The sequence below is a fragment of the Bicyclus anynana genome, chromosome 21 (genome assembly GCF_947172395.1).
Source record: "Bicyclus anynana chromosome 21, ilBicAnyn1.1, whole genome shotgun sequence".
In the NCBI taxonomy this organism is placed as follows: domain Eukaryota; kingdom Metazoa; phylum Arthropoda; class Insecta; order Lepidoptera; family Nymphalidae; genus Bicyclus; species Bicyclus anynana.
In genome coordinates, this window is record NC_069103.1 from 13,704,560 (window position 1) to 13,714,738 (window position 10,179).

The window sequence follows — 10,179 nt, forward strand, 5'->3', positions numbered from 1 at the left end:
GCAGTGGTATGCGCGGTGGATTTACAAGAAGGAGGTCCTGGGTTGGATTCCCGACTGGGCTGATTGAGGTTTTCTTAATTGGACCAGGTCTGGCTGGTGGAAGGCTTCGGCCGTGGCTAGTTACCACCCTACCGGCAAAGACGTACCGCCGAGCGATTTAGCGTTCCGGTACGATGCCGTAACCGAAAGGGGTGTGGATTTTCATCCTCCTCCTTACAAGTTAGCCCGCTTCCATCTAAGACTACATCATCACTTACCATCAGGTGAGATTGTAGTCAAGGGCTAACTTGTAAACAATAAAAAAAAAATCTTAGATTGCATCATCGCTTACCATCAGGTGAAACTGAAATCGAACGTCACGTCATCTTTTAGTGAATTAGAAGTTGTTGACCATTTTTCATGCCATTGAACTACTTACTACACAAAACGGAATGATTAGGGAGTTTTTTCAGTCGACGAAAACGATTACAACAATGAAACATCGATACGATATAAGTATACACGCGTTAGATCGTTGATTGATTGACAGAGAGGTAACGTCTTGCGAGGCAGGTCCTTCTATAATTAGTCCAAGATAATTAATTAATTGTATGTGAATCCGGGCTCAAAAGGGCTAGAACCCAGAGCCTTAAAGCTTATTATTAAAAATAAAATGTATGTGAATCGAAACGAAAAGTGTCGCCTAAAAGAACCTTTTTGAGTAGTGATATTGTTGTGTAAAAAGCCTAAAGTTGTGGACTATAGGTGGGGAATCTAATGCCCTAACGCCCAACGTAAAAACAGGCCTCACATAGGTTATCATCCTATTCATAATCATACATCGTAGCGTTATCAACCCATATTCGGCTCACTGCTGAGCTCGAGTCTCCTCTCAGAATAAAAGGAGTTAGGAGTCCACCATGCTGGCACAATGCAGATTGGCAGACTTCACACACGCAGAAAATTAAGAAAATTCTCTGGTATGCAGGTTTCCTCACGATGTTTTCCTTCACCGTTTCAGACACGTGATATTTAATTTCTTAAAATGCACACAACGTTGAATGAAATGAAAAGTTGGAAGTGCACGCCCTGGACCGGATTCGAACTCACACCCTGCGGAATCGGAGGTCATATCCACTGGGCTATCACGGCTCCGTGCATACATAATTGCCTATTTTAAGAGCCAAGCCTGCCCCTCCTCAGACACCCTATTCTAAGGCGGGTTGACGGGCACATATTTTCAGTATTCTTGCCACCAATCCACGTGGACATGATTTGTATAGTTATTAGGTTAAGTTAGCTTAAGTAGCTTATTGTATTCTTTCTCAATTAAAAAAAACCTAAGTAGCTACGTACTTAATAGGTGAGATAGGATTGATAGGAGTGGCAAGCGTGAACAGACAAATCTTCTGTTCAAAAATTAGTTTAAGTATTGTGAGAATTGCCTCTAGGTAAATGAAGTCTGCATTTGGACTCAAAACGTTAAAAAAAATCTATAAATAGTCATAAAAAGTTAATAAAAAAAATGAACGGAATGCAGTAAAAGCGAGCTCACAAATATCTCAGTTGATCCCTGCAGTTGATTCTAAGGACAATGCTGCTTCGCGTAAATAGAGCAAAACTGTCGCGGACGCATCACGGACATTTAAATGAGCGGCGGCGCTTTGAGCCCGCCATTTGCATGAGATCGCGTCGATCCGCCATCTTTTGTTCTTTTTTTCGCGCCAATACTTTCCGTTTGAGTTGTAGGCACACTGAGACCTGTGGTGATTTGTACGTTTGACCATGACATGACCATAACGGTTAGTAATAATTCTGAATTCTTCTGAATAAGCCTAGCATCCTGCATTGGCGAAGCTTGCTTGGTCTAAATGCCAAATCCTATTAGGAAGTAAGCAATCAACTGAATTATTAAAAAAGAAAACAGGCTGATATATAATAATCATATGACTGAGTAATAATATAGTAAAGCTACAAAGCATTATAGTCATATTGTTATGAGAAATTCGGTAATCGGGGTCTCATTTTTTTTTCTTTAATGATCAGTTTGACTACGATTGTGAAGTCTAAGATGGAAGCGGGTTCATCATTATCAACTCTTATTCGGCTCACTGCTGAGCTCGAGTCTCCGCTCAGCATAAGGGGGGTTAGGCCAATAGTCCACCACGCTGGCCCAATTCGGATAGGCAGACTTCACACACGCAGAAAATTAAGAAAATTATCTGGTATGTAGGTTTCCTCACGATGTTTACCTTGACCGTTTTAGACACGTGATATTTAATTTCTTAAAATGCACACAATTGAAAAGTTGGAGGTGCATGCCCCGGGCCGGATTCGAACGCACACCCTCCGGAATCTGGAAAATCTTGGAATCGTAACTTGACCCACTTGCCGGTCTTCGATTAGGATGAAATTTTGCACACGCTCTGAATTCTGATGACAATACATGAGTAGCTAAGAAACGTCATTACAAATCCAATATTTCAAACTCCCCAAGATGGCGGACTGTCTGTTTGAAATCTACCCCCATTATATATATCAAACTAGCGGACGCCCGCGACTTCGTCCGCGTGAAACTCGATGTAAACTTTCAACTAACCCTACCCAACTCTACCCCTACCCTAACCGGAGTTAGGGTAGGGGTAGAGTTATATTATAAACCTCACGGAGCCCGAGACCTTTACAGCGAATGCAAAACCGGGGAAATCGGTTCGTGCGTTCTGGAGTTATAGCGTCAGGATAGAAAACCCGACTTATTTTCATATATAGTAGATGAAAGAGTTACTGTCAGGAATACAAAAAAATTGGCACGTGACTTAAATCCAATATTTGTAATTTTTAGTGCGTGCTTTTTTTGCGTGTTAGTGTTTTTTGAAACTATTTAAAGTTATTTCTTCTATACCCCTCAAGTATAGTTAGGTTGCTGTTTATCGTTCGCTCGGTGTGCCCCTGGGTTAACAACAAAACAATTTACAATACTCCGCGCCGTGTCCTTTATATTCGGGAGCGATCAGCATCACAAACACGCCGCGCAATTACTATTCCTGTTTATAGTCTGGCGCAAGTGCGAGACATGCCCACTTATATGAAGATAATTATCAAATTGTCGTTTGAAACACACTTATTTACCTAGGCTTGGTTAAAACTTAGGTATAATGGTACGAGGGCCTACGAGTTCCATCTAACAAACTATAAATATCTATCTATACGTTATTATAAACATTGTCTGTTATTGGCTGATAATAATTCTTCAATGTCATGATTACAGTTTTTCGTTTATAAGATACTGATTTGACTAAACCTAAAGATTCTATCTTTAGCTTTATTATTTAAACTCAGATTAAACTATTTACATTTTATAATTAATTTAAATATTATAATAATATTAATTTCATAATGTTGGACTAAGCCGTAAAACTGTATAAATAAAAAGTAGTTGTAAGACACGAAAACCATTTTGAATTGTAAAACTGTTAGAGTCATAGTCGGTAATTATTTCGTCTTCTGATAGTCAGTCGAGCGCGATCTTTGTTGGTGATAATACAATTTGTTGGAACTATACGAAGATTTTCATTGAATACACATTCCTGACGTCACGCTGCCCGTCTCAGTAATATCTTTATGATGCCTCATCGTGCGTTAATGCACACAGATGAAAGAATTATACGCAGATAGAGCGCACAGAACACGGCAATGATTTTTTTTTATTCTTTACAAGTTAGCCCTTGACTACAAATCTCACCTGATGGTAAGTGATGATGCAGTCTAAGATGGAAGCGGGCTGACTTGTTAGGAGGAGAGTTCTAACAAGTTAGACCGCCTCCATCATAGTTTGCATCATCACCTACCATCAGGTGAAATTGTAGTCAAGGGCTAACTTGTAATAAATAAAGAAAAATTTAAAAAATCCGAAACGTCATAAAGTTTGAATTGGGCTGTATTAAGTGTTGTGTATTGATTTCTAAATAAGCATAAATAATTAAAAAAAAAACTATCACTATTAAAATAAATCTATTCAAGTTAATTTAGCATTTACAATTACTTAATTTATTATTTACAAAAATATACTCCTAAATTGCCTTTTAATTAAAGCCTTATCATTAACAATTTTGTACTTAGTAGTACATGTAAAATGTCTTAGAGCACTGCAAAATACAATTACTTAACTTCTAGTTAAGTTCAAAGTTCAAAATACAATTACTTAACTTCTAGTTAAGTAATTGTATTTAGAAATTTCACAAAATAAAATACAGTCCAATTGAGAACCTCTTTTAGGATCGTGTTGGTAAAATAAGGCATCACTTAAGTCCCGCTTTAAGGTACATAGCACACATTAACTAGGAAACGGATCGACACAGTATCGTATGGAACGGTCCAGTATGGGTCCAGTACAGGATTGTATGATCTTGGAAAGGGGGGGGGGGACTATACTTTAATTGAGTAGTTTAAGGGCATGCGGGGCAGCTGCCCCCCCCCCCCCCCCCAAAGCAGAGCGGTCGGTTACTTAAGAATTGTTAACTGAGGCTGAAGCTGAAATTCGGTTTCGGTTGGACAGTATCAATTGGCGAGATTATTTAAGTATAACTGAGAGAGAGAATTTAAGTATAACTGCCCCCCCCACCCCCTCGTCCTAGATACAATCCTGATGATCGAAACGCCCATGATTGTAGTAGTTGCTACTGTTCACGTGCAGTGGCACTAGATGGCGCCACTCACACTTTGGATCGCGATATGACTTGGTTCATACTAGGGTATATGAGGCAAGCCATTGGTTTGCCAAGTTGTTGGTGTTCTCTATTATTGGCACCTACATTGTTTGTGAGACCCGCGGCCCCAGTTAGATAGTGCACGGTTGGTTGGGGTGCTCCGGCCCATACAGCTACCTTGTAAACAATACGATACGATCACTTTCCGAGTCGTTATGTTTGCTGTGACCTTTATTCGGGTCGCGCCGGCTGTCAGATAACGTGGCAATAGTTGCTGACGATGTCGCGGTAGAAGGCGAACACCAGGTCGCTGGCAGCTCGGCACCGAGCCAACGCCTCCTCGTATGTGCCTTCGCTGAATGTACCCTCAGTGAAACCTGCACCAAAATACGTTTCGTCGTCGTTATCAACCCATATACGGCTCACTGCTGAGCTCGAGTCTCCTCTCAGAATGAAAGGGGTTAGGCCCGTAAAATACGTTTATTGTAGTCAAATCAAATCTGTTTAACAAAATATGTACAGAAATAAACAATAATAAGGCCACATACAGTTACAAAGAAAGTTACCTATTTAAAATCTTTGTATTTTTTAAATTTTAATGATACGGGGTGCAAGAGTTGACCTGAAATGGACCATCTCCTTTAGCGGAGCTTTTACTTCGAAAAGCAATAAATTACATTTTTAAATAGTAATGTTGTGTCACTTGCTTGATTCCCGAAATTCAAAATCAAAATCAAAAAAATCAAAAGCAAAAATCATTTATTTCAAGTAGGCTCAGTTTACAAGCACTTTTGACACGTCAGTTGACTATTTGTAAAGATTCTACCACCGGTTCGGAAGGCAGGTTCTGCTGAGAAGATACCAGCAAGAAACTCAACATTTGCTCTTTTGAAAAAGTCATACAGTATTATAATTTACAATTGATAACAATTACAATTTCTTATAGTTTTATTTCCTGTGTGAAGGTGGAAGCTGATCCAATGGCCTCCAAGCGGTTTTATCTTTAAGGAACTCATTAATGTTGTAGTAACCTCGACTAAGTAAATGTTTTTTAACACATTGCTTAAAGCTATGCATTGGCAGGTCCATCACAGTTTTGGGGATCTTGTTATAGAAGAGTACAGATTTTTTAACTCTTTGGAGACGATATGCAGAAATAACTAACTTGCCCGTGTCTAGTAATTTCTAGTAATTTTCAGTACCGCTCTCGTACTTACTACTTCAAAGTAGACTTAATGAAGGTAAGCATAGTTAATGTAACAGACCAGTGACGAGGCTCTTTTCCCGGCTGTCGAACACGAAGTGCAGGCGGGCGCGCGCGGCCGTCGCCTGCGCGTGCGTCGGCTCCAGCACCAGCTCGCCGGCGCCGTCCACGCAGCAGCTCAGCGCCGCCACCGCGTGCCGCATGCCCACGCCCGAGTTGATCAGCGCCAGGCACGCGCAGTTCACCGCGCACGTCAGCAACTGTCACCATTGGGATGAGTCTACTAATGCCTTGATCACACGTACCGAGCAAACGGGCGAGACAGTGCCCTCGGCCGAGTACTCGGTACGTATAAACATATCGACGACTGCTCGGCCGAGCACTCGGCCGAACGAAGCGCCGAGACAGTAGCTCGGCTCCCGTTCTATCTACTAGGCAGAGTGTCCACCCTCCCGCTTCCCCGCACTGTCTCGCTCGTTCACTCGCCAGGTCTGAACATACATTGTCTCGCCGACAGCCACATGATTATCGTCACGTCGCATGCGCCTTTTCTTATGATAATTTTCGTTTAAAACAATTCCAAATAAAATAAAATACACCATGTCTGTTAATAACAAATGAGATGTCATGTCGAAACAACTAGTAAATGTATAAATTTATTTAGTTATATAAACTATATAAAATAAACTACTATATAAACTAAATCCGAGGTTTTACTAATAGTGGAATGAGTAACTTCGTATAATTTCTAATAATCGTTTTGCGGTCCATCATAATCGAATTGTAGTCTCAATTTATCTAAACAGCTGTCTGTGCTAATTTCAAAACACGTGTGAATAACTACTCGCTTACATCACTGTCTCGGCCGAGGAACATTTTACTCTCTCGCCCGTTTGCTCGGTACGTGTGATCAAGGCATAAATACCAACTCGCAGCATTAGACTCGGTTGATCGTCGTGCTATATTACAGCCTTTCTTGATGAGTACTGTTTACCAACAAATTACAAATGAGGGTATAATTCACTAGTCATTTCATAACTAATAATAATTATAATTAACTTGTTCTTAAATTAATGAAAATAAATTAGAATAATAAGTTTAGAACAATTAGATATGGCTAAAATATTTTAAAAAAAACATTTTATTAACAAGCCATACTTAATTTAAAATAAATAAGTTATGAAATGACATGCGTTTTCTACCATCATTTCTAATTTCTTTGTTGGTAAACAGTATTCATCAAGAAAGGCTGGAGTATAGATTTATGGTGACAAACTGTTCACACAGAAAAAACTATACAAGGTTTACAACAACATTACAATGTTGCCTATCAGTCTTTTACCGGATAAAATAATCAAATTGACATCTATCTAATGCAATCAAATTGACAATAATCTATACTAAAGAGGTTTGTGAGGTTGTAGAGGGTAATTTCTGGATCTTCAATACCAATTTTATAAATTACTAGCGGACGCCCGCGACTTCGTCTGCGCAAAACTTAATGTAAACTTTCAAGTACCCCTACCCTACCCCTACCTTCCCCTCCCCTACCCCTACCCCTACTCCTACCCTACCCCTACCCCACCCCTACCTACCCCTACCCTACTCCTACCCTACCTCTACCCTATCCCTACCCAACGACGATTCGATAGAACCCAGAAACATTTCATATGTATTATCTTACGCACCCCCGCCTTGGAGACGCCCACTTCGCCACGGGCCGTGTAGCAGAAATCGTAATATTTTAATTTCGCCAAAACTTCAAAACCAAACATCCAATTTTAATCATTCAAAGACCAAATATTATCTGCATAAACTGTACTTAGTGATGAAATAATTCATTTTGATAAGGATGAGTAAAATAAATGCGTTTAAATGTAGTCCAAAAAAAAAAATAATAAAACAATGGTTGTTGTGCCTCACTCGACACCATACCTATCTATGTCGAGTGAGGCACAACAACCATTGTTTTATAATTTTTTTTTTTGGCCTACATTTGTCGCGGACTTTTTTGTAGATATTTATGAGATCTACAATTAATTAGTACAATTTATGGTTCTATCTTTTATAGTTTAGGCAGCGTACGCAAAATAAGTAACTTTTCTGGTTGATTTTTTTTACCTTGTGTCCGAAAAACCCAAATATCTCACGGAACCCTATTTTTTCCAAAATAAAATTTAGCCTATGTTACTTGTGGATAATGTAGCTTTCGAATGGTGAAAGAATTTTTAAAATCGGTCCAGTAGTTTTTGAGCCTATTGATTACAAACAAACAAACATACAAACAAAGTTTTCCTCTTTATAATATTAGTATAGATTTTACCAATAAAATACCACATGATTTGTAAATGTCATAGGATATTCATTATCCACATACATATATTATACACACACCCACAGAAACAGGAACTACAAGGGTGAAACCATGGGATGTCTGCTAGTAATTCATAAATGTGTTGCAATGCAAAAAGCGATATAACTTACCCCTCCATAGTTTTCCAACTCCTGTATAGTCAAGGTGATGCCAGTGCGAGGGTACAGGCAGCCCAAAATGGCTGTCTCACAAGTATGTCTAATTATATTTTCTTTATACCTGGAAAAACAGATGAAACAACTCACATAATTAGGATAGAACTTAATTACAAGTTACTCATTAAATCCCCATTATAACTGACTTTTTTTATGCAATATACACTTGTGCTTGACTACAATTAAGCCTGATGGGAAGCATTAATGCAGTCTAAGTTGGAGCCTGTTTACCTAGAAGATGCTTATTCATTTTAAAAGTGTTTAAATTATAAGTGTCAGGAAACACAAATGCCGGAAGGGCATTCCAAATTTTTGCTGTGGAAATTAGAAATGTGGATGCAAATTGTTTCATACGAGTTACCTAAACATTCACAACTTAAAGATGCCAGTTTGTGGCATCTTGCTGTTCTTTTGACTTTGACAGCTGCATGGTGCAGTAGATAGTGAGCCTGCTTTCTGCATCTATGGCCAAGGGTTCAATTCCCACAACTGGAAAATATTTGTGTGATGAACATGAGTGTGATTATACATTATAATGTAAGTATTTTTAGATTTATATATTGTAGAATAAATTTAAATGATAAAATCTTAATACACATACTACAGGCTATGTGTGAGCTTACTTCGGGACTAGATAGTGATGTGTGTATTAAAGTATTAATACACACATCACTATTTAGTAGTAAAAAATATCATACCTATCAGCAACTGAGGGTTTTCCCTCTTTGCTGCAGAAGAGCACTTCAAGAGTTGCCTTCTCTATGCTCTGGTTTACTGTCTTGATATCCATTGGGCCATTGACACTTGCTAGAACCACTGTATCGCCTGGAAATTCACCACCACCACCATCATCAACCCATATTCGGCTCACTGCTGAGCTCGAGTCTCCTCTCAGAATGAGAGGGGTTAGGCCAATAGTCCACCACGCTGGCCCAATGCGGATTGGCAGACTTTACACACGCAGAGAATTGGGCAAATTCTCTTGTATGCAGGTTTCCTCACGATGTTTTCCTTCACCGTTTGAAACAAGTGATATTTAATTACTTAAAATGCACACAACTGAAAAGTTGGAGGTGCATGCCCCAGACCGGATTCGAACCCACACCCTCCGGAATCGGAGGCAGAGGTCATATCCACTGGGCTATCACGGCTTCTGTGAAATTCAACACCATGTTTTTAGAGTAATTTTCTTTAACTTTAAACTTAACAAATTAGCATATCAAAAAAACTAAACTTAACAAATCAAAAAAGAAAAAAGGTTGTTAATATGTAATATTGAAGGTTGTAGATATCGATAGTATTGCGTCAAGAATAAAATATCTTTATAACAAAGATATCGCGGTAAAACTTAAAACAAGTCACTAGACTACAAGTTGGAGTTTGGTGTGAAGAAAACTTGTATTGAAATTTAAATGATTTACGCAATTGCACACATTATATTCTACTAAATGTAATTTAGAAACCAAGAATGATACCGTACCTTGTGAGAGAATAGCCGACCCATCAGATTTACTGAGATAATTCAGTTCGCATTTCATAGGTTTTAATTTGAAGTCTTGCATATCGTCTGTCTTGATATTATTAGCAGTTAACACCGCAAATTCGACGATCAAATACTGTTTGTAATAATCTTTAGCTTTATAGAATCTATTTAATTAAATTATTGATAATCCTAACATAACCTCAAATTTTAAAAATATCAATAACAAAAAACATTATCTGTATCTTTCTGTCACATAACGCAGTCTTTACTCTTTGAAT

General features: G+C 38.7%; 1 protein-coding gene across 1 annotated transcript; it reads right to left on the minus strand.

The window, feature by feature from the left end:
- Nucleotides 1-268: 268 nt before the first annotated feature.
- On the minus strand, nucleotides 269-10,131 carry LOC112054628 (exosome complex component RRP46). Its single transcript, XM_024094483.2, has 5 exons — nucleotides 9,899-10,131; nucleotides 9,117-9,243; nucleotides 8,374-8,482; nucleotides 5,951-6,149; nucleotides 269-5,062 (listed from the first exon to the last, which is right to left on the minus strand). Exons 1-5 carry the CDS (start codon nucleotides 9,978-9,980, stop codon nucleotides 4,938-4,940), a joined length of 642 nt encoding a protein of 213 aa, XP_023950251.2. The 5' UTR covers nucleotides 9,981-10,131; the 3' UTR covers nucleotides 269-4,937.
- Nucleotides 10,132-10,179: the final 48 nt, after the last annotated feature.

Bases quoted from the DNA above. Each gene is read 5' to 3' on its own strand.
- LOC112054628 (XM_024094483.2), bottom strand. From the start codon at position 9,980: ATGCAAGACTTCAAATTAAAACCTATGAAATGCGAACTGAATTATCTC. The intron at 8,483-9,116 runs GTATGATATTTT...CTGTTTTTCCAG, and splicing joins AAACCCTCAGTTGCTGATAG to GTATAAAGAAAATATAATTA. The intron at 5,063-5,950 runs GTCTGTTACATT...ATTTTGGTGCAG, and splicing joins GGAAAAGAGCCTCGTCACTG to GTTTCACTGAGGGTACATTC.